Source organism: Fusarium odoratissimum (assembly GCF_000260195.1).
Source record: "Fusarium odoratissimum NRRL 54006 unplaced genomic scaffold supercont1.29, whole genome shotgun sequence".
NCBI lineage: Eukaryota > Fungi > Ascomycota > Sordariomycetes > Hypocreales > Nectriaceae > Fusarium > Fusarium odoratissimum.
The window spans coordinates 41724-63646 of record NW_022158713.1 but is presented as its reverse complement, the minus strand read 5'-3'; the positions used below and the strand labels follow the sequence as shown (position 1 = coordinate 63646).

Here is a 21923-nt window from a genome sequence, read left to right as displayed (position 1 = left end):
AGTTCACTTCTGCGGGGAAACACTCCATAAATTATCTTGAACAGCCTCTAAAATTGCCTGTATTACTCCCAACATGCACCATCAAGTCTAGCGCCCAACTTTAGTTGGGGTTAAACAGCTCGGGCAATCGGGGTAAAGGCATGCGGGGTGCCTGGGTGGGGGCTTTTTAGCCTCATTTCACCGCAACCACAACCTCGGTTTAAAGTGTGGCGAGTCTAAGCTCAGATAACCTTACAAGATGAAACAAATATTGTTGGCAATTCTTCGCAATGTCGTATTCTTCCACTCAGCTCTCATAGCTGCAATGCTTGAACACAGTCGCTTTTCCTTCCATCACCGTATCCCTTCTCTTGAGGTCAGACGAATGCATCATAGCCAAATGTATCTCAAAACTCATCGACAAGCATAATACTCGTCTGTTTACTACTATGTCACCCCCAGCCCCTTATGTCGTTTGAAGAGGATCCCCACACAGCCAGCCCCTGAACCCGAAGACTCGTCTTCACTTCCTAATTACTTCCATGCATTCAGCCCTGCCCAAGGATCATTTTGCTGCTGCTGCTGAGGGGCTGCTGATTGAGGATGCGCACTCTGTGGATAAGCACTATTTGGGTGCGCGCTGTTAGGTTGATTTCCATAATGGAATGTCTGCTGAGGTCCAAGCGGTGGTGGCCCAGGGGGTGGCGGAGGTGGCACGAATCCAGGTGGCACATAGCCTCCCTGTGTCTGCGGTGTAGCTGAAGCTCCGTATCCTCCAAATGATTGAGTTTGTCCGAACGTTGTCTGGTTAGGAGGCGGTGATGCAGGGCCCCGGTAGCCTCCAATGTTGAACGACGTTTGATTCGGAGGAGGCGACGTAGGTCCCGGTGTGCGTCCATACTGACTTGGATTATATGTAGGCTGCACAAAGGTGTTGATAGGAGGAGGTCCGAACGATTGTGTTGTTGGTGGCGGAGAAAAGTTCTGGTATGCTTGTTGTTGAGCCAGGGTCTGTTGCTGCGCCGGAGGTGAGTTCGGCGCCTGATACTGGCCTTGATAATTGGTTTGCGGATATCGCGGATTCTGTCCCTGTTGATACTGCGAGGGGGGTGTTGGCCGATTTTGCGTCTGAGGCTGTGGCGATGACTTGGAAGGGTCTATCGACATTCGGTCCATGAGACCCCTGAGTCTCTCTCGCTCCATCTCGGCTTGCGAGTTCTTGCTCGATGACCGCTCCTGCTCAATTTGGTTGAGTAGCTGCGCGCCCTCTGATCTACGGTTGTTGACAAAGCTGTCAACGTTCTTCTCCAAGCTCTCTACTGTCTCGCGCATCTCAGTATACCAATTTTTGGCGCTCTGTAAGCCTGCGACAAGGTCCAGGAATTCCTGGTATGCGCGCTTATATCGGTTGATGACTGATGATCGCTGCCGCTGGATTGCCTCATATTTGCTCTGTTCCGATTGAACTCGCTTATCCTGCAATAATCTGTTGAACGTGTTCGTGAGCTCCTTCATCAAAGCCGACTGCTTGTGGTTGGCTTGCAAAAGTCGGTTCTGATGAGGCCGGAACTTTTCCAGCTCTTGCTCGAAAAGCTGCGTCTCATAATTAGATATAGACTTCTTATTCAATATGAGAATCTGGGAAATATCGTCGTTGTGAGCCTAGCAAGGTTAGTCCCGCTTCTGATTGAATACTAGTGACTTTACTCACCTTCTCCTTCAAATCCTTCAGCACCTGGTTTCGTTCTCGCTTGATAAGGTTGAGTTTCTTGAGAATATCCTCAACCCTGTTGATCTGATCCACAACACTAGGACCCTCTTCAAAGTCGTCATCCAGAAGATTCGGCTCGATGCCAGCTGGGCTTGTTGCGTTACTTCCCCTTGCTCGCGCTTGTGCAACGGCACGTTGGAACAGCTGGTCGACTTCTCCTGACTGAGCAGCCCGTCGCATTTCATCAAAATCCATTTCGTTCTGTCGAAGTTTACCCGCTAGCTGGTTGTCACTCCTTGATGCCTCATCTAGAGCCTCGCGGTAATGGCGAATATCGCCCCGTAATGTTGTTGTGAGTCTCGAGCTTGGCTGCTGTGTCCAGTCGTTTTCATACTTGGATCGCATTTTTTCACATACACCTTCCTCCATATCGAGTTGCTTCGTGCTCTTATCCAGGATCATGAGGATGGAATCCTTCTCGGACCGGAGCGAATCGAACAAGGCTACCGGGTTGTCTTGGTCAGAAACATCAGCGCACCACTGCCGGAAGTCCTCATCAGGCAGGATATCCTGGTCGAATCCACCCTTGAGCACTTGCAATGCTCCTGGCAGCCTCAAATAATCCAGGCTGGCTGCCATTTCATCATTGGCCGTTTCCACCCGTTCTGCCTCAGCTCGTACAAGCTTGGCTTTCTCTTCATCATATAAGCTAGCAGACTCCGTAACAGCAAACGGCACAATTTTAGCGAAAAGGTCAGGCCCAGTGATACGTTGAATGTCTTGGCCAGCATATAGCTCGCTGACAGGAATTGGCTTTGCGGCTGGCAGTTTGGCGACGGCTTCCAGGCTGGCCTCAGCGGGCACTTCTTGATGGTACACATAGTCATTATCCCTTAAAGCACTTTGCAGCTGAGTTTGCACTGTCGAGTGATGTCGTTTCGTAATTTCCTGAAGAAATCCTCCACAGTCGGCACTCAGGTTCGAGCTCATGGGAACCGAGCTAGGAAAGTTCCTGGCAATGCGCTCAGCTTCCTTTGCTTGGGCCTCGGCAACTTGCAGTCTTCCAGCAGCGATACCATGCTGGTTAGCCTCATCATCCGCTAAGGCTTGATAGTATTGTGCCATAGAGTTCAGCAGGTTAGTTTTGATCTGGTGCCGTTAGCGAATAAACAACACCAAAGATAAGCCATGTTGCATGGTGACGGGTGAATCTACCTGTATCATCAACAGCCACACTTTCTCAAAAATAGCCTTGTTCACATTTTCCTGTACACCTTCAAGGGCCTGGCCATATAGATAGCCAGCCTGGGCAGCCAACTTCGCGAGCAGCCCAATCTTCTTCTTATCAGCAATTTGCTTTTCAAGAAATACTTCCTGAGCCTGTGCGAGCATGATATGAATCAGTGCCTTGACAGTCTCTCTGCTAAGGTCGGATGATGGCGCATGGAGGAAGTTCTCGTTGATGTAAGTGAACATGCCAGCTGAAGCCTGAAAGTTGTGGTAGGCAGTCTTGAGAGCGGACTCTTCGGCGCGGTCTTGAGCAGCAGCGTGACAGGAGAGAACAGCAGAGATGTTGAAGATGATAGAGGCTTTCTCGAAGGCGAGTGAATATTGCGCGGTAGATTTGTGTGTGAATGCGTCGAACCTGATTATAGAAAATCAGCATGTGTCAAAAGGTGCAGCGCACCATCCGGTCGGACTCGACCTCGGGGAAACGAACCATGTAAAGGATATCTTGATGTGCTGCTCATCAACAGGAAATCGTAAGTCAAGAAGCTCAAGCTGCCCATAGTAGCGATAAAGCATATCTCGTCCAGAAGTGCTATCCTTTCCAGCGCCCCGCACATCTTGTCTCAAGCGATTCAGTGTCGCGCACTCCTCTGCATAGCGTTCTGGATCATCGCCATAGGTATCGCGGATATAGCCCTTCAGAGGCTCAATCCAGTCAATCTCGTTGGTAGCCTTGAGGGGTACCGAGATCATCGGAGACTGTGCCATGGCAGGCAACAGCTAAAGGGCGAATAGCGTAGTGGCGCGATCGGATAGGACTACGGATCGAGGTGAGTGAGAAGAAAGCTATGTGGCCAATATGCAGCTGAGCGTGGAGATGTCTGCTGGAGCTCGAAGTTGGCGGTCGCACAGATGCAGCTAAGGGATGCAGGAGATGCCGGGCGGAATGACAAGGCTGAGGAAGAGACAGATCAAGTCCCTGAATATTGAGGACGATAACCGGCTGGCCGCTTGCAATGCGACCCGATCTATGTGTACGGTTCGAAGTGCGTGGTAAGAACGGGAGTAAGAGGCGGGTCGTAAGAGGATGGTTTGGGGGCGGTAGCGGGGACAGCTACAGTACGAAGCCGGCCAAGAGCTAGAGAGACCGCAGAGTCAAATAAGCTCGAGGGAGATGCAGCTGGGATGCACTGTTGACAGGGGCCGTCGAGGGGTGGTGTCGAGAGGAAATCTGTCAACGAAAGCTGCAAGAAGACACACCAGTCGATAGTGAATCGTCCCACGGAGATTGTGAGGGATGGACAGAGACGTGTCTTCGTTTAAGTTGAGTCGAAGGTTGAGTTGAGGTTGAGGTTGATGGAGAGCGGGGTCCGTCAGGCCCAGTTGGCGTACGGCGGTGACGAAATAGTTCCAGGGGGGCGTCGAAGCGCGGTAAGGGTACCTAAGACATGAGGTAGGCCCAGGAACAATGTTTTGTCACATTCAGATGAGGGCAAATAAACACCGCAGTTTACTCTGGAGTACCGCAGCTGATGAGACGGATAAAAGTCTAGACCCGTGGCATGTACAGTAGCTCTAGAGACGGCTAAATTAGGTAGGACAGGAGCTCTCCAGCTTTTAGCAGCACCTTCTGATTTTGGAGACCACCCGACCTCACCTCAGCGGACATTAGGTACAGAACTTATCTTCTGTACTGCGCCTACGGAACATCGTTTCAACTCACCAATTGTAACCATACAGTAACGCCGACGCTTAATTCATGCATACTACAATATTCAATATGCAACAGATAATCGTCTTCCATCACCACTGGTTCATGATCACCCCCGTCGCCGTCTCATCGCGGCATATATCTCCACTCAAGCACCCCAGAACATGAGCTTTTAGTGCCTAGCCGCATCAACAACCGCCTGATGGGCCATCTTAGGCCAAATATCAACAGCCAGTAACGTTGCAAAGGTGCCTTGTAAACCACTCCTCGTCCCGTATCTTGTGGCTCGACTATTCCTGGCTTGTCTAAGCCTCAATGATTAACCGCCGCCATATTGTCCTCTTCACTCTAATCCGACACTATCACAGACCGATAATAATGTTGAGTTCGGTTCGTGATAACATTCATGGGCCGCGTTATTACTTACGTGGAGATATGCGAATCACAGCTGCCTGATGATGGCTTCGTGAAATGCGTACTACAAGCTGATGAATACACTAGGCATCACAATTTTCAATGCATGGGACTGGCTAGATTGTTTCTATGGGCAATGGCCGTCAATCTCCATATCACTATCTGAATAGTGTCCGGTGATCTCGAGTCAGGCCTGCAAGGCGATTCGCTCGACAGTCACGCCAAAATGAAGCCTCATCATTATCATGTACGCCAAGACAATTTTTCTTCCTAGCCATCACACCTTCTTTGATCAATAAAATGAAAACCATTCTAGTTATCTTGCTTGGGGTCAGCGGTCGGGGCTCCCTCATCGTCTCAATCACATCTAATCACAGCCCAATAGAAGCACATGGGAGAGACAAATTCATGTTTCCTTCATAGTCCATGCATGAAGCATGTCACATGTTCAGACTCACATCCATTGATAGGTAGAGAACATCTTAATGGTCTGCCGAACTATCAAAGTTGCAGCTGGACCATCATCGATTTGCTCAACTCAATATCACTCACATACAAAAAGACCCTCGTCTGATGACTCGGGGCTAATGCAAGTGACGCTGGCCTCATCCTAGCCAGGAACGCCCATTCTATCTACCATTGGTCAGTTCTTCACAAAACCAACAAGGAATCCCGCCCCAATCCGTAGCAATGAGCGGCCCGCTTCTGCAGGGGTCTTGATCCCTCTCAAAGGGTCGCCGCGGCCTGTTATGCGACCCGATCTCTGACTACGCCAAACCGTGCGCCACGAGCTCGAGATATGACCAACCGTGTAAGCGGTCTATAAACCAAATGGTATACATAGGAGGTCCTGCTTCTACGCATCGACATCCTGAGTTTATAGTAAAGGCGGAAATACATTGAAATAAGGGATGGTCAGATACATGAACTTTAGTTGGGCAGAGTTACATCAGACCATCTCAAGCTAGCCCCAGGGCTCACTTGTCACACCGCAAACTACCTCGATGTGTCGGGTGCTATTGACGACGGGGCTGATCACTCTTCTAGTAAATTAGCCGACAGCTTGCATTTCTTGATCGCAAGACTGATCTGAACATCACCGGATCCACCTGTTGGTCCTCAAACTGAAAAGTACGACTGCCGACGACAGATCATTGCCGGTAAGTCAGGATCCACTATTCACGTTCTCTATACTGGAGTGGTTCGGGGTGTAGATGACTTTTGAAAAGCTTGCCGAGGAGTTTTCAGTTACTTTTCTTATAATGAGTTCCCGTGCTCATGGCTGTGTCCTGGCCAGTATGCTCATTTGTGATACGTAGGATGGCCTCATCCCTCATAATGTTTTTGCCAACTAACGGTAATAAAAAAAAAACTGCTTGAGCACGGGAGTAAACCTCACTCTCGAAACATGTATTTATTTAATAAGTGATTACTATATGAATAGTAGTAAGCCCCTCCACAAATTGTTTACATTTTAAAAGAACCATCCTGCGTTCGGTCTCCAGGGTAAGGGTGCATTAGGATGGTATCTGTAATACAAAGATACAACGCTGACTCTGCGAGAGTCGGATTTAGCAGAGACCATAGCCTAGGTGGGCGTACAGCATATGTGGACGCTGAGATGTCTTTTATGTAGTCCTGTGACGTCCATGAAACAGCCCGGGATTTTCGGCGCAAGCATATAAAAAAGCGGGCCATGCCCGGAGGCCAACGTCCGGCCGGATCGGGATCGAATCTGGAAAGCCTTCATCTTCTCTCGGCTGACGTGCCAAGCCTTGCGAAGATGTACGTATCTCTACAGAATGAGGGACCAACAAGTGATGTAATTATACTGGGTCTATCGAGAACCTCGCATTGTACCACAGTATGACCTTGATTTAATTATCATTGTCGCCTGACGTCAACGATAGTGATGACAAAATGACGATGAATTCGGCTGTTGGAGCTTAACATTATATCAGCTGCGAGTGGCCATATATCAATGAGAACTACTACTGTTTAGTTGCCCACTGTCACTGACCCAGAAGAAAAATTACAGTTCTTTGCATTGAATCTCAAAATGTCGACACCAGCAGCTTCCTTCTATCAGCTCCGTTGCGGCTGCAACCAATACCCATGGGGTAAACAAGGTTCTAACTCTCTATCTGCACGACTCTGTGAAAAGACGCCGGGATGGGATGGGGATGGAAAGAAGAACTTCAAGATTGACGAGGACAAGCCATATGCTGAGATGTGGATGGGCACATACCCCGTTTTGCCATCCTATGTCGCTAGCACAGGCGAGGATCTCCAAGACGTTCTGGACCGATACCCTAAGGAACTTTTGGGAGAGAAAATCACTTCAAAGTTTGGACACAGCAAGCTTCCATACCTTCCCAAGGTTCTTTCTATTGCGAAAGCATTGCCATTGCAGGTTCATCCTAACAAGGAATTTTCGAGTAAGAAGCACAAGGAGGACCCAGGCTCATTCACGGATGGCAACCACAAGCCAGAAATCGCCCTCGCATTGTCCGAGTTTGAGGCTTTCTGTGGCTTCAAACCTGTTGAGGCTATCGTGGATATCTTACGCCAGAAGCCTTTGAGACACTTCCTTGTCGCCGGTGGCGCAACTGTCGCGGATGAGAAGCTCAGCCAAGAAGGATTGAAGCAGGTCGTTAAAACTATTTTAACATCATCTGACGAAGACATCAAGAAGGCTTTTCAGGCAATCCGAGAACTCCCCGACTCCGCCTTTACGGGACTCAACTCGGCCATTCCACAGGTCGCCAAGAAACTCGAGAAGAATTTCCCAGCAAACGACCCTGGCAACCTAGTCGGACTGTTGTGTATGAACTACATGCTGCTCCAGCCAGGCGAGGTTATCTACATTCCTGCAGGCGGGATTCATGCCTATATCCAGGGCGATATCATTGAATGCATGGCACGTTCTGACAATGTTCTCAACACTGGATTCTGTCCCAAGGCCGAGCGAGACAATGTCGATGAGTTCTGCTCAGTGCTTAACTGGGAGCCCACGACCAAGTCACAGACGACACTGCAGCCAGAAACTTATCCTGGAAGCAAGGAGGGCAAGACCCAGCTCTTCAAGCCACCTACCAGCGAGTTCAACGTGCTTGCGACTGACTTGAAATCTGGTGAGCGCGAGGCATTGAGTGAAGGTGGTCCCAAGATTATGCTTGCTACACGTGGAAGCGCAAGTGTCAAGGCAAACGATCAGTCGTTTGAGTTATCCGAGGGCCATGTGTATTTCATCGCTCAAGGAGTGAAGCTGGATATCACTGCTGGTAGTGGTGGTCTGTTGCTGCATACTGCGGTTGCGGAATGAATGACTATGACGATTAACGAAGAAGACGGTTCAGTCTGTGAAACTAGATGAGATAGACAATGAATGGAGAAACCTCTCAAGCCTGTAGTTTAAATAGATGTCGCGAAGTCCCGTGTAAGAAGCCCAAGGTTTAGTTCTAAACCACCACACATGCAGAACTTAGAAAGACAGCCTTTATTGGTTACATGTTATCTGTATGTTCCTTCCGGCGTACCGGTTAACTGGACGGGAACTAATTTGACATTGAAGCTCGTTCACCAGCCATTGCGGCATGGAGGAAATAGCTAACGGTGTAGGTTCGACTTTGGATGGTAGTGTTCTTGACGGATCCGCTTGTGAAAGTCTGGATGCATGTATCGATACCAAAAGCTTCACAAGTCATTTCTCATCTCGTACGAGGCTTGCCGCAACCTCGATACTTAACCACCACACAAACCAAGATTAATTACTTTGAGTATGACTCTAGATAAGAGTTAGAGTATAGACCAAAAAGACAAAAACATACAACAGCGGGGATTCGCTGGTCGTCACCGACCCAACTACTAATCCGCCGGTTAGTGGCTTGACTATGGGAGAGCAGACGGGATCCCGTATTTTCCACTACCTATGGTCGTATGTACCTATTGGCTGTGGGGAGAGGACTATATCCTTAGCACTTTGTTTCTGTTAATACGTGGCGCCTGGAGTACTTTATCGTAGATCACGTTCACGATAGATAGTGGAAACCCCAATAGAGAGTGTGGAAACCCATTACTGCATATATGAGAATCTGCTGAGGAGGGGGGAGAAGGTTGAGATGCTGTTGCGATGCAGTTGCGGGTGGTGTTTTAGGCAGGCATGGAGCATTGGTCAGACAGGCAGGTGTGCACTGTGTCAAGTGTGTCACTGGGGCGGAGGAATGACAGTGCGACTGCTCCATGATTCAACCTGACGGGCTTATACCTTCTTTTAACAACTTCACAACACTCCTCACCACGAGGTTCTCTCACAAACAAATAATTCTCGAGACTGATCTCCTTATATCTCAACGATCAAGCGGATGAATGATACAAAGCTCCTATTTCGTCCGAGTTCCGTGAACGGCTCCTCTATTCTGCACATCCGCTTTGTGCGAATTCACTGTTCGCGTCTAAGTATTGCAAATGTCAACGTTCAACGGCATTGTGTCTGAGTTTCCAGACATACGAAGTCAGTTGATTTCCGAGAAGTGGTGAACATGATCTAACAAAATTTCAGTTGATTTCTTCCGGCGCAATGCCGGTACACAACCACCACTTGCTTGTTTCCTAAGTCATGTTCACAGCGACCACTTGGCAGGGATCGAGAGCCTGCGATCTCCATTGTACGTCTCCAAACTTGGTTTGAGTACTCTACTAATTGCAGATCCAGTGTCTACTGCTCAGCAGTCACCAAAGAGATCCTTCTTCGTCTTGAACGATATCCTTGTCGCATCAACTATGCCAAGGGGGTGCTAGAATCAACTCAGCAAACCTTCAAGCATCTCCGCAAAGTCTTGGTATGTATACTCTCTATTTCCCCGACTTTGTACTGAAACGAATAGAAATCCTTGCCTTTGGAAACGCCTACATCGATCGAGCTTCGCCCGGGCCGCGAGATTCAGGTAACTCTTTTTGACGCCAACCATTGTCCTGGGGCGGTGATGTTCTGTAGGTTGACACCCAAAAACAACCTTTACAGTTTCTGACCAAGTCAAGTGGTCGAAGGAGATAACAAAGCAATTCTTTACACAGGAGATATCCGGAGCGAACCATGGTTCGTCAATGCAATTTCCCGGAATCCAAATCTCATCGAGTATACGTCGGGCATTAAGACGCTCGATAAAATCTATCTTGACACCTCTTTCACCGAGAATGTGCCTTTTCAGACGAAAGCCCAAGGCATCGCTGAATTGTTGCGAAAGGTTTCCCAATACCCAAGTGATACCATCTTCCACCTACAAGCATGGACTTACGGATATGAAGATGTCTGGCTCGCCTTATCTAAGGCTTTAAAATCTAAAGTCAGTCAAAATGACCTCACAGGACGCTGAACTCTGGTCACTGATATTAACAGATTCATGTCGACGATTACAAACTCCGGATCTATGGTTCGCTCAAATCAAACTCCCCTGACTCGAGATTTGACACAGACATTCATCTTACTCCAGAGTCGCCGGCTCTGACTGGCCACATGTGTGGCAACATGCCACATCCAGGGTGCTTAACGTCAGATGTAAATGTCCGCTTACATAGTTGTGAAAAGGGGAACTTATGCGAAGTGGCTCAAAGACCTACCACTATATCTATTCAACCTATCGTTGCCCACTTGCCTACGGGAGAAGACTTGGCCGAAGTTGGCGTTGGCGGCGGTGGAGATGATCTTCAACGAGAAGCCGAGTTGGAATTTCTGGACCAAGCTAGCTTGGCCACCCTGTTCAATACGTTTGTACATTATATCACTTTTGCGGGAGGCATGCTAATCGTGAACCCAAGGTTCCTCTCCTCATCTATCTCTTCAACCGATATGTCAGATAAACTCGAAGGGACCTTGGAGAAGATAGTCTCCACCGGTCGCAACATTCCACTGGACTGGGACATTGGTACCTTGAACGCTTACTCTGCTGAAGAAGTTATCATGATGCTTGTGGAGAGATTGAGAAAGGATCCCAAGAATCAGAAGCAGCGTGACGAGTGCAGTCTCCCAAGAACTATTTACTTTCCATATTCAAGGCATTCTTCGTTACCAGAACTCTGCCACTTCGTCGAAGCTTTCCGGCCACTAGACGTGTGGCCATGCACTGTCAATAATGCTGAGTGGCTAAAGAATGGTAAGTAATGCATATGGACCTACATGTCTTTAGCTGATATATGTAAGGGGTCACCATTGGGGGCATGTTTGGGCCATCATGTTCCGGTGAACTATTTGAACATGATTTACTGATGCAAGATTTTGCTGCCAAACACACATCAGATGACGGACATCAGCAACATGGCAGCCAGACAACGATCGGACCCGACTCTGTCCCAAGCTCACCAGTCCGTGAGTCGCAGGGTGCAAGTCAGAAACGCCCCGTCAATATAGACCATCGATTCGTGAGCCCCTTATTGGAGACGCAAGCGAGTATTCGTCATGGGCGCGTTGTCTCGGAAGCGGAATGCCCAAAGGAGAACCTGGAAGCTCCGTCCGAAAACTCTACTCAACAATCGCTCGTAGTCCCTACCATCGAGCAAGCAGAGGATGTGCAGCAAGAGAACCACATTCATCCGGAATCACTGATAGATAGCCCATCCAACTCGCCGGCACCTGTTTCTTGCCGCCGCAAACGTACTGTTTCTGATATTTCAGTAGGTGAAAATGGCGGCAACAGGCGACAAATGCGCCAAATCACTGAAGAGTCGTTGCCTTTGAGATTATCAGACGAGGCCTCAATTGCTCGCCGAGATGCATATTGGCATATGGTTGATTATATGGACGAGGGTACTTGGGGTACGTTCCAGCTTATATCTACGAGCAACGAGTATACAGTCAATGAACCGGAACTGTGATCGAAGGCACATTCTATAATATTCAAATTAAGCAACTCATGTTTCAAGCAAAGGTTATCAGGCTTTATTCCGGACAGAATACAACGCTTTATGCTGGTGCTGAGGGCACCCATGCCTACACAACAGCTTCAGCGACCATCTGTTTGGGCCACTGCATCATTTCTAAGAAATTTGGCCTGCCGCTCAAGCCCTCTTCTATCTTGGCCATCACCTGTCGAGACCAACCCCTCGTGAACCAGAAGCCTTTCTCAAATACTGCCCAGTGCACAAGGTAATGTGCGAAGAGAAGAAGAGCATGTGGCCTTTGTGCAGCTAAGTCGATGAGTATACTGTCATCAATAATGTATAGCCAAAAATGTGCCGCTGCGACCTCTGCATGTAACCCAGCAGCGGCAAATAGTCTCGCAGAGGTTTCCAGACCTTCTATAGCTGCTGTATACTGTTGCAGACCGCTAGCAGGGATATCAGCTTCTTGGAAGGCTCGAAGCCTTTGCAATGCGGCCCATGTATCTGTGGGCAGAGACGAGTTTTCGAGAGAGGGACAGCTATGGCTTGGGTCAGCTTCTTTCCAGGTAAGATCGCAGCCTTGGGCATGGATACCGTTCTGCCTCGTCGTCAGAGTCAAGAACCCAAATTCCGAAGACGACAGGAGCAAATTCTGTCCTGACTATCCGCCCCATTGCTGGCTCTAATGTTGTCTTGATACCCCTTAACAACCCAGCAAGTTCGATGAGATTTGTGATGGGGTCTTCCAGTGCACAGTTATCCATCCGGGTGGGTAGCGTCAACATATGCAGCACAACGAGAGATGCAAAGCCAAAAACAGGCATCCAATTGGTCATGTTATAGTGTTGGAGGTAACGGCGATAGCCCTCGGAGCCAAGAGTTTGATGGTAGTCAGCCAATGGCAGATACGTCTTGCGATTAGCTGGCACCAGATAGGCCTTGTGGGCTGCGGCAATGGCAAGGATTCCATGCATGACGAAAGGGTCTTGATAACCTAATCTTGGAATTGCGACGCCCCAGACGTATGCCAGATCTTTCCGGACACACAAGGTATCTGCGGTTACTGTGCAGTAGTGATGCATAAGCTCACAATCGCGGGCCCAGAGTTCATGTGGAGGGAAGGGAGCGATCTGCTGTGTGGGACTGGGGTGACTGTAGCTGCCAAAGGGGTCAGGGGAGTCGACTAGATGATGGTTGTCTAAGGAACTCAGGGTTGGAGTTGGGGTTGAATTTGAGGGGCTCAAGTTGGGAAAATATGATGAACGACTGTCACTGCTGCTGTCAACTGAAGATATGCCTAGACTAGTCAGAGGTTGTGACGCGAGACTGCATGTTACGCCATGTCTTGTGCAGTGGAAACATGATGGTCGAGCCTCATCACACTACTTCGGTTAGCCACAGAAAACGGTTATGGAGAAGCCTAAATCTCCTGTAAGGAAAGGGCGCTATAGTTTACGAACCTTGACTTTACGCTTCTTACAGTTTGTACAGCCTGTCCGAGACTTGGTATGAGTTCTTCGAGAAGACATTGTATGATTGGTTTGTAAACCCGCGGATTCGTATCACGAACAAACGTCAAAGCGAAGAGAAAATTGAGAGACAGGAGAAAACCAGCTTAGAGACACTCTTTTCACATGGACTCGGGACAATGCAGAGCGAAGCAATGACAAATACGCGGAAACGAGCCATCTATACGCGTACTCGGAACCGCTAGGCTTGTTTTAGGAAAAGATTGTATGTCAGCATCCTTGTCGTCGGGACGTTGAGGCTCCCGTTAGTGGCAGATCGGCCAATCTGAAGCAAAGTATGATGAGACTTGAGCTTCATCGGGACAAGAATGGATATTTGCGAGTACTCGCAAAGTGTTCGGAGATTTATCAGATGTACGAGGATGGCCGTGGCTGTGCGAAGGGAGTAAGTTCGATGGTAGAAACATAGATTATAAAGAAGACGTGAGGACGTCCAAGAAATAGGTACTACTTCTTTTTGATGGTACGAACTAAACGTTGTTCTGCGGTTCTGCGGTTCTTAGCAGGGTTGTTCCTCTGTATAGACTACCTGTTCTTTTCCTGTCCTTTCCCAGCCCTTCTTATTTTATCTTTCAAACTTTATCTAAACTTTCACCGTACATCGGAAACACTAGTCGAGTGGTTAACATGGACTGCAACCCCAACTACAAGGATGCCGTTTGGGCATTCTATCGATTTGTACCCTCAAAAGAGGCAAACATTGTGTTTGTAGTTCTCTTCGCGATGACGACGCTCCTACATGTCTTTCAACTCTGGCGAACAAAAACGTGGTATTTAATACCATTGGTTCTGGGCGGAGTCTGTACGTTTTGCCCACATTCCAATCCGAACAAGGATACCGTACTAACCAAGGGTACCCAGGCGAGGTTATCGGATACATCGGGCGGGTTTTAAACACAAATGAAGAGCCGGGATGCTGGACGATGGGGCCCTACATCATGCAGAGTGTCTTGATTCTCATTGCGCCTGCGCTCTTTGCAGCGTCGATCTATATGATCTTGGGAAGAATCATTCTCCTGACAGAGGGTGAACACCACTCGTTGATTAGACGGAAGTGGCTCACCAAGATCTTTGTATTTGGAGACGTCGCATCGTTCATGCTTCAATCATCAGGTATGACACTTGTCTTGTTGTGAACGAGTGATGAAAGACTGACTTTTTTAGGTGGTGGTCTCATGGCCATTGCAGATCTCAGCAAAATGGGCGAAAAAATCATCGTTGGAGGCCTTTTCGTTCAGCTCTTCTTCTTTGGCTGCTTCATCCTCGTAAGCGCGGTATTCCACATTCGAATGCATCGAGACCCCACCCCGAAATCCTTAGAACCTCGCGTAAGATGGCAGACATATCTCACGACGCTCTACGTCACAGGCATTCTGATCTGGGTGAGGAGTTTGTTCAGGGTGGTTGAGTTTATCGAAGGAAATGACGGGCACTTGATGCGCAGCGAGGTTTGGGTATTTGTGTTTGATGGTATGCTGATGCTGCTGGTGTTGGTATGGATGAACTGGTTCCATCCTGGCGAGATTGGACTCCTGATCAGGGGAGAGAGAAGTATCACGAATGGACTTGAGCTGGTCAAGATGGGAGGGTCGGGGAGAAAGAGACTCGATACCGTGGAGAGTCTATCATCTGAACATAATGTTTGAGTTAAGATAAGAGATTTGCGGTAGCATCATGAGATTCTGATGCTAAAATAGAACAGTGCCCCCTGCAGCTGGAACTTCCCCCTGTAAATCGAAAGCTTAGCGCATACACCAGCCAATCACCCAATTCCTCACGTCATCCATCCCTGGGCCTGAGACGGACAAGACGTCTCTCAAACTAACATGATGCATTCCAAGGAGAAAACATGGAACTAACTGCTGCGGTAGCTTCATGGGGAAGTACCTCGGGATGACAATTGACTTATCAACATGACAGCATTACCATTAGCTCTTCAGCTGCGTTGATAAGATGTGGCGCTTGGCTAAGGAGAGACGGTTTTATCTAGTCTGGCAGTTCCTCTTCTTTCTCTTCCTTTTGTTTCTTGTGTAAATACTCTCGTTAATTGATTTTATCTTCTCTGGAGAAGTATCATCATGACTGTCCTGGGCGAGCAATTGACCGAAGTCACCTTCACTCGCGTCTTGCTCTTCGGCTCTCTCTTCTTGCTCGTATCGTTCATTGTCGATTTGCTCACTCAACCGCGTTATCCTTCTGAAATTCCAGTTCTTGGTCACAGCTCAGAGAAATGGTTCTCCAGAATCAGGAACAGTCTCGCCTACTTCACTCAACACCAAGCCTGGATTGGCGAAGGCTACGAAAAGGTAGACCCCCCAACCCACGCTACCACTACTCATTTTCTAAGAGAAATAGTACGGCAAAAATGACCTTCCGTTTATTGCTCCGGCGCCCATATCGCGTCCTCCAGACGTCATCCTTCCCCGTTCACAAATCGCCTGGATGATGGAGCAACCCGATCGAATCCTCTCAGCATCCCACGCCCACGACAAGATCCTCTACACAGAGTATAACTTCCTCGGAAAAGATCTCGCCGCGGAGCCCTTTGCGAATCGCGTCATGCACAAGTACCTCGCCCGCAACTTGTCATCAGCGATACCAGCAGTCGAAGACGAAGTCAACGGTGCTGTTGAGCATGCACTAGAGACCATGATGAGAGCAGCTGCTGAGAAGGACCCCAAAAATGTCGATGGTGAAGGCTATACGAAGGTCAATCTCTGGGATCTTTGGCTTGCGATTGTCCCGCGCGTCACAAACCGTCTTCTCGTTGGCAACCCAGCATGTCGAAACCCTGACATCTTGAAGTCGATGGTGAGCTTCACTGACAACGTTGTAATGAACAGCTTCTTGCTACATGGATTCCCTCAAGTTCTCCATCCGATCATTGGCCGTTTGATCACCATACCAAACTATCTCCATTGGCGCAAGGCATCTCGTGTCTTACTGCCTATCATTGAACAGCGCTTGAAACATATGCAGCGTCAGGAGGCTGGCGACCCTGAGATGAAGAACTACACGCCTCCAGAGGACTTCATCACTTGGGATATTCGTCTTGCGATGGCAGAGAAGAAGCCTTTTGAGCTTGATCCCGTTGTCATCTCTAAGCGGCTCTTACCAATCAACTTTGCTGCTATCCACACAACCGTCCTGACAGGTCAATCTTGGATGTTGGACTTCCTTTCTTCCCCACCATCTGTTCTCGATGCACTGCGCAACGAGATCCTCGAACATAAGCCCTCCGAGGGCCACTGGACGAAACAGGCCCTGTCTTCTCTCGTACGCGTCGACTCGTCCATTCGCGAATCCCAGCGTGTAAGTAACTTTGCCGCCAACCTCATCGAGCGGCAAGTTATTGCACCAGAAGGTCTGCATCACCCTGACTACGGATGGACTTTGCCGCGCGGGGCATTCGTGACGGTCAACTTGCAAGGAACGCACCACGACGACGAGATTTATGAGGACGCCATGAGCTATGATCCCTGGCGATACTCACGAGTCCGAGAAGAGTGGGAAGCAAAGTCGGCCGAGGAGAAGCAGGAAAAGGAGGAGGAGGCCAAGAAGATAAGAGGATTGGGAATGGTGACGACTAGTGATGCCCACTTGGCTTTTGGACACGGTCGACATGCCTGGTGAGTCTCATGGATATCCATGAGTTTCAATGCTAACATTGTGAAGTCCTGGCAGATTCTTCGTTGCTCATGAGCTCAAGCTCATCATGGCTGCATTCCTTCTCAACTACGACCTCAAAACACTCGAGAAACGACCAAAGCCCCAGTGGATGGGCGCCACGATCATTCCTCCCCTGGACGCATGCATTGAAATTCGAAGAAAGAAATCAACATGATCAAGTCAGCTATTGCACAATCTAGCTGTACCCTCCGTGGGCCTCTCCGTCATTAAGAGTCACGCCGTTACGCTTGTCCCCCATCAACCTTGTCAACGCCGTCACCAACTTATCAACAGCCACTTCAGACGTCTGATGATGAAAGACGAGCCTGGCCATGGGGAAGACCGAAACACCCTCCTTTGCGCAATACTCAACGAATGCCGCGGGTGGAATCTCAGCGGCTTCCAGATCCAGCAGAATCATGTTGGTCTGAACAGGAAGTGTGAACTTGTATCCCACTGCTTCGAGTCTCGCAGAAGCATCCTTCGTCATGGCGTGCACAGACGGAAACCTTGGGATGCTGTACTCAAGCGCTGATAGAGCTGCAGCGGCCATCATGCCCGGTTGTCGAGTTCCTCCTCCCAACATTTTCCTGAACCACTTTGCCCGTTCAATAAAGGGCTTCTTGCCGAGGATGACGCTGCCCATTGGAGCACCGATGCCTTTGGCTAGACAGATGGATATACTGTCAAAGCAGGCTGCGTAGGCCTTCAGATCAACACCTTCTCCGATCACGCCGTCAAAGACACGGGCTCCATCGAGATGCGTGGCAATAGGCTTCTGGCCTTCCGGTACAGGGAATGAACGGACATAGTTTGAGATGGCTTGGGCATCAGCAAGGGGTAGGATAGTGCCTGAGAGGGTATTCTCAAGAGACACGACCCTCGTAGGTGGGAAGTGAACTATCAAGTTAGTTGCGTATCATATATCGGGACAAATCAACATACTGTTCCCGTCCGCGATGATATTCTTCTTAACATCCTCCAAGGTCAGATGCACCCCATTCTCTGCATGGACCGTCGAGACACTCGCCTGCGAAATCACCGGCAGAGCACCACTCTCCCAGCAATGCACATGTGCCCTATGATCCAACAGTACACTATGCGGCGGTTGGGTAAGATGCGTTCTCAAACAAATTTGGTTCCCCTGAGTACCAGAAACAGCCCATAGAGCAGCCTCCATGCCCGTCAGCTCGACAAGTCGAGCCTCGAGAGCCTTGACAGAGGGGTCGCCTTCAGGATCGTAGATATCGTCGTTTACCGAGGCATCGAGAATAGATGTCATCATCTCCTCAACGGGGACGGTAACGACATCTGAGCGGAAGTCGCGAGAGGCTTTCTCCCGGCTGGCAAGCAACTTGGCTTGGACTTTTGGGGTGAATGGGGATTCGGGGGTGGTTAAGGAAGGCATTTTGAGCTTGTGACGCTGTGTTTGGTGGTGAGGTAGGAGAATATTTTGATGGACTATCAGGGTCTTTTTATATCTATCTAGTTTATGCATCTTCAATACCCCACATGTCATGAGGGGGGAATCTATGTCTGGCTGCTCTGCATTCGTTATCTTTGTGGTGTGGGCTGATCTGAAGTTTCCCGCGGGGATGCGTCAGTCCCAACTACGAGGCGAGGTTGTAGTTGATGTTGTGGATCTCGACTCTCTAGACGTAGCTCGGGATCTACTTCAGTGCTTTGTAGTGCATAGTGAATCATAAATGCCTTGACTTCCCCTCCTTCATGAAACTGTATTTACAGGATAGTATCTGCTGTATACTCACCCACGAGTATGTCATAGACCAATATTACATCCAGTCTTACAAAAATGCGCCTTCCTATCGATAATAAGTCCTAAATCTACGATCCATTTTGCTTTGTGTACTCCTCACTTTTGTGACTTGTTCAGGCACATATGCATGGTAGTCTGTTACATGGCATCCCCACAGCCGAAATCCGCGGCCAACTCAAAGTTGCCCGCGGTTGCGCGGCTCAAAGAGGACGACCGATGGTGTGAGTAGTGTCTACTATCTACCCCGGAAAGAGAAACAAACATCGATCAGCTTCTCAGATGCATCCTAATAGCTTGCCATATTGGGTCTAGGGATTGTACTGGTTTAAACATGTCAACGACTCAATAGTGTGAACAGAACTTTGTTATTCGATAGATGCATTGTAACTTGGCCATTTTTGCCTGTCATAGGCTCAGGCTCAACTGAACACGCTCTCTATAACTACAAGTCAAACCCCAATCCATCTGTATTTCCCAGGAAAATACCCCCGTTCTTCCCCTCTCTCAAAAGAGCACCAACGTCCACTCTTCCACCCGTGATATACCTCTCACTAACACCCAGGTTCACTCTTCTGCTCAACTCCTCTCTCAGCTGAGCCTTCAAAGCACCCATTTCGGCCTTAGACAGGCTCTTGGCTGCCTGCTCCTTTCTCCTTCGTCCACCACCTCGACCACCCTTACCACCGCTTGCGTTGACAGCCTCGAGATCTTCAGAGTCGTATTCTACTCCAAGTTCATCAGCTGCATTTCGTAGCCATGTATCGTCGCTGTGAGCCTTTTCCTTGGCTAGTACAGTATCGGCGATCTTTTTGGCCAGGTCCACGCGGGGTTTGAGACGCGATGCCATCCTTCGATCAATAAGGAGAGTCTGAATAAAGTGCTCTCTCTTTGCACCCGAGCTACGCTCGGCGTGAACTTTGCTTGCAAGACGTCGTGTAGGAAGGACTTCGTCAGGTGAGCACAGAATCACACTCACGCCACTAGACTCGCCACGAGCTGTACGACCAGATCGATGGATGTAAGTATCGGCAGATCGGGGGACATGGTAGTGCAGAACTTGATCAACCTGCTTGATATCGAGACCACGTGCGGCAACATCCGTGGCAATGAGAATAGAATTGCGAGCAGCAGTGAAACGCTCAAGTGAACGAAGGCGCGCCTTTTGTGCCATTTGAGAGTGCAGAGGTAGAGCTGTGAGGTTAAGATTTGAGAGAAGGGGCGTTAGACGGCGAACAGCAGAGATGGAGTTGGTGAAGACGAGAGTGCGGCGACCAGGGTTGAGAAGGAGAACGGTGTAGAGATAAAGATCCTGTACAAGGTTAGCATGATGAGTCTGTCTTGCTTATCCTGCAAGCTCACCTTTTCCATAGCACCACACTCAATAAGTCCCTCCTTCAAGCCCTGAGCCATCTGGCTTACGGGGTTGACGTCGATGAATTTAGGCTCACCCCTGAACTTCAGACACTTCATCAGATAAGCCATCTTCTCCTCATCGTTTCCTGTAGATTTGCCCTTTCCAGCCAACTTGGTCTGAAGGTCCTTGTCGAAGGTTGCTGAAAAGACCAATGTCTGTCGTGCATTACGGTCATCATCCTCTTCATCATCATCATCATCCTCGTCCTCGCCTGAGCTCTCTGCGTCGTCGCCGGGGCTTTTTCCATCGAGAGCGCCAATAATATCCTCTGCCTCCTTGAATTGACCAACTTTAAAAAGTCGATCGGCTTCGTCGACAACAAGGAACTTGATCTTGGCGAATTTGCTTTGCAAAGCCCTGTCGCCACTGAGGACCTCCCATAAACGACCTGGTGTGCCAATAACGATATCAGCCTTCTCCAATTGTCGCTGCTGCTTCTGAATGCTGAGACCACCTGTCACAACACACACGTACGGCGCGCTGGGAAGACCGTCACAGAGTGCCTTGAGATGATCACCTAATTGCTTAGCCAATTCTCGTGTAGGAGAAAGTACCACAGCCATGGGACCAGTTCTCTCGACGCCTTGTTCTTGCAGCTCCAGCCAGCGCTCAACCATGGGAATACCGAAAGCCAATGTCTTTCCTGAACCTGTCTGTGCCTTGCCAATAACGTCGTCGCCAGCCAGAATCTCGGGAATCGTCTTCTCCTGAATCAAAGTCGGTTTGGTAAAGTTGAGTTTCGCGATGGCTGAGAGGATCTGAGGTGATAGGTTCAGAGGAACCCAGGCCGCCATGTCGACGTCTTCTTGGTCTGCGTAGTCGTTCGCATCGGCCAACGCGCCGAACGTGTTGCCCCCGCGTGCAGAGGACTTTTGTACGACTTTCGAGGCCTTGTCCAGCTGCTCGTCTTCTTTTTTGGTGCCACTGTTCTTCCCATCCAATTTGTCTTTGTTTTTGTTCTTCTTGACCTTTTCTTGCTCTGCTTTCCCTTGCCCAGCCTTGCCCTTATTCTTCCCTTGAGGCTTCTCGCTCTCCAAGCCACCTTGACCACTGCCAGCTTCGCCGGGATTGATATCCCCGACCTCCACAGGGTCGTCGCCAAACCCTTCAAAAGATTGGTCCCCATCGAGGACTTCTTGTTGAGGATCGATTATGTTGCCCTTGTCGCCAGCCACGAGGAATTGCACTCTGCTACCATCCTTGACCACGTCCACGCCCTCGATAACCTCTAGTCCTCCAAAGTCCTCGCCTACCGATGACCAAGCGAGGGCTGTAGCGTCGACGGCTCGGCGCGATTCTTTTCCGCCGGATTTCTTCTTGGAGATGTTCTTTGATCGTTTCGAGGCTGGACCGGTCGCAGTTGGAAGCTTGCGCTTCTTCGAAGGGGGCACCATTGAATAAATTCGAGTCGCCTCTTTCCAAGGCGATATCTGTTTCGCTTTTCGCCGTTTCTTTTCGTTAGTGAGTCGGCTGAACGTGGTTTCTGTTGTCGAGTTTGATCTCGAAGTCTGTAGGAAGGTCCCCAATTTTTTGTTTTCCTCCGAACTTTTTCTTAGCTTATCGTTATCGGCAAAAGCTGGTGCCGATCCGCCGACACTCCACCAACAACAGAG

General features: G+C 49.2%; 8 protein-coding genes and 1 non-coding gene across 13 annotated transcripts; 4 read left to right on the top strand and 5 right to left on the bottom strand.

Annotated features, from left to right (window-relative positions):
- Positions 1 to 109: 109 nt before the first annotated feature.
- On the bottom strand, positions 110 to 4397 carry FOIG_12839 (vacuolar protein-sorting protein BRO1). 2 transcript variants are annotated; one of them, XM_031213780.1, is made up of 4 exons: positions 3411 to 4397; positions 2906 to 3335; positions 1691 to 2839; positions 110 to 1641 (listed from the first exon to the last, which is right to left on the bottom strand). In XM_031213780.1, exons 1-4 carry the CDS (start codon positions 3686 to 3688, stop codon positions 514 to 516), a joined length of 2985 nt encoding a protein of 994 aa, XP_031056354.1. In that variant the 5' UTR covers positions 3689 to 4397; the 3' UTR covers positions 110 to 513. The 2 variants fall into 2 exon arrangements, with proteins under 2 accessions (XP_031056354.1, XP_031056355.1); XM_031213781.1 differs by having other exon boundaries at positions 1691 to 3335.
- Positions 4398 to 6915: 2518 nt separating this feature from the next.
- Positions 6916 to 8600, top strand: FOIG_12838 (phosphomannose isomerase type I). Its single transcript, XM_031213779.1, has one exon. The coding sequence runs from the start codon at positions 7105 to 7107 to the stop codon at positions 8368 to 8370; it is 1266 nt and encodes a 421-aa protein (XP_031056353.1). The 5' UTR covers positions 6916 to 7104; the 3' UTR covers positions 8371 to 8600.
- Positions 8601 to 8868: 268 nt separating this feature from the next.
- Positions 8869 to 8984, bottom strand: FOIG_12837. Its single transcript, XR_004093450.1, has one exon. It is a non-coding gene; the product is annotated as a 5S ribosomal RNA (ribosomal RNA).
- Positions 8985 to 9673: 689 nt separating this feature from the next.
- Positions 9674 to 12066, top strand: FOIG_12836 (uncharacterized protein). Of its 2 annotated transcripts, XM_031213777.1 has the most exons (6): positions 9674 to 9886; positions 9932 to 10037; positions 10086 to 10390; positions 10444 to 10811; positions 10863 to 11197; positions 11245 to 12066. In XM_031213777.1, exons 2-6 carry the CDS (start codon positions 10031 to 10033, stop codon positions 11913 to 11915), a joined length of 1686 nt encoding a protein of 561 aa, XP_031056351.1. In that variant the 5' UTR covers positions 9674 to 9886; positions 9932 to 10030; the 3' UTR covers positions 11916 to 12066. The 2 variants fall into 2 exon arrangements, with proteins under 2 accessions (XP_031056351.1, XP_031056352.1); XM_031213778.1 differs by lacking the exons at positions 9674 to 9886; positions 9932 to 10037 and having other exon boundaries at positions 10043 to 10390.
- Positions 11855 to 13533, bottom strand: FOIG_12835 (uncharacterized protein). Of its 2 annotated transcripts, XM_031213775.1 has the most exons (3): positions 13382 to 13533; positions 12516 to 13303; positions 11855 to 12460 (listed from the first exon to the last, which is right to left on the bottom strand). In XM_031213775.1, the coding sequence occupies exons 1-3, from the start codon at positions 13448 to 13450 to the stop codon at positions 12031 to 12033; spliced, it is 1287 nt and encodes a 428-aa protein (XP_031056349.1). In that variant the 5' UTR covers positions 13451 to 13533; the 3' UTR covers positions 11855 to 12030. The 2 variants fall into 2 exon arrangements, with proteins under 2 accessions (XP_031056349.1, XP_031056350.1); XM_031213776.1 differs by having other exon boundaries at positions 11905 to 12460; positions 12516 to 13533.
- Positions 13534 to 13915: 382 nt separating this feature from the next.
- Positions 13916 to 15226, top strand: FOIG_12834 (uncharacterized protein). 2 transcript variants are annotated; one of them, XM_031213773.1, is made up of 3 exons: positions 13916 to 14252; positions 14312 to 14563; positions 14615 to 15226. In XM_031213773.1, the coding sequence occupies exons 1-3, from the start codon at positions 14078 to 14080 to the stop codon at positions 15094 to 15096; spliced, it is 909 nt and encodes a 302-aa protein (XP_031056347.1). In that variant the 5' UTR covers positions 13916 to 14077; the 3' UTR covers positions 15097 to 15226. The 2 variants fall into 2 exon arrangements, with proteins under 2 accessions (XP_031056347.1, XP_031056348.1); XM_031213774.1 differs by having other exon boundaries at positions 13916 to 14563.
- Positions 15227 to 15439: 213 nt separating this feature from the next.
- FOIG_12833 (uncharacterized protein) lies at positions 15440 to 18622 on the top strand. The gene is made up of 3 exons (XM_031213772.1): positions 15440 to 15756; positions 15806 to 17079; positions 17126 to 18622. The coding sequence occupies exons 1-3, from the start codon at positions 15529 to 15531 to the stop codon at positions 17292 to 17294; spliced, it is 1671 nt and encodes a 556-aa protein (XP_031056346.1). The 5' UTR covers positions 15440 to 15528; the 3' UTR covers positions 17295 to 18622.
- On the bottom strand, positions 17316 to 18658 carry FOIG_12832 (threonine aldolase; the record flags this gene model as incomplete). The annotated part of the gene is made up of 2 exons (XM_031213771.1): positions 18065 to 18658; positions 17316 to 18019 (listed from the first exon to the last, which is right to left on the bottom strand). Exons 1-2 carry the CDS (start codon positions 18636 to 18638, stop codon positions 17316 to 17318), a joined length of 1278 nt encoding a protein of 425 aa, XP_031056345.1. The 5' UTR covers positions 18639 to 18658.
- Positions 18659 to 19229: 571 nt separating this feature from the next.
- On the bottom strand, positions 19230 to 21922 carry FOIG_12831 (ATP-dependent RNA helicase MAK5). Its single transcript, XM_031213770.1, has 2 exons — positions 20256 to 21922; positions 19230 to 20205 (listed from the first exon to the last, which is right to left on the bottom strand). The coding sequence occupies exons 1-2, from the start codon at positions 21702 to 21704 to the stop codon at positions 19339 to 19341; spliced, it is 2316 nt and encodes a 771-aa protein (XP_031056344.1). The 5' UTR covers positions 21705 to 21922; the 3' UTR covers positions 19230 to 19338.
- Position 21923: the final 1 nt, after the last annotated feature.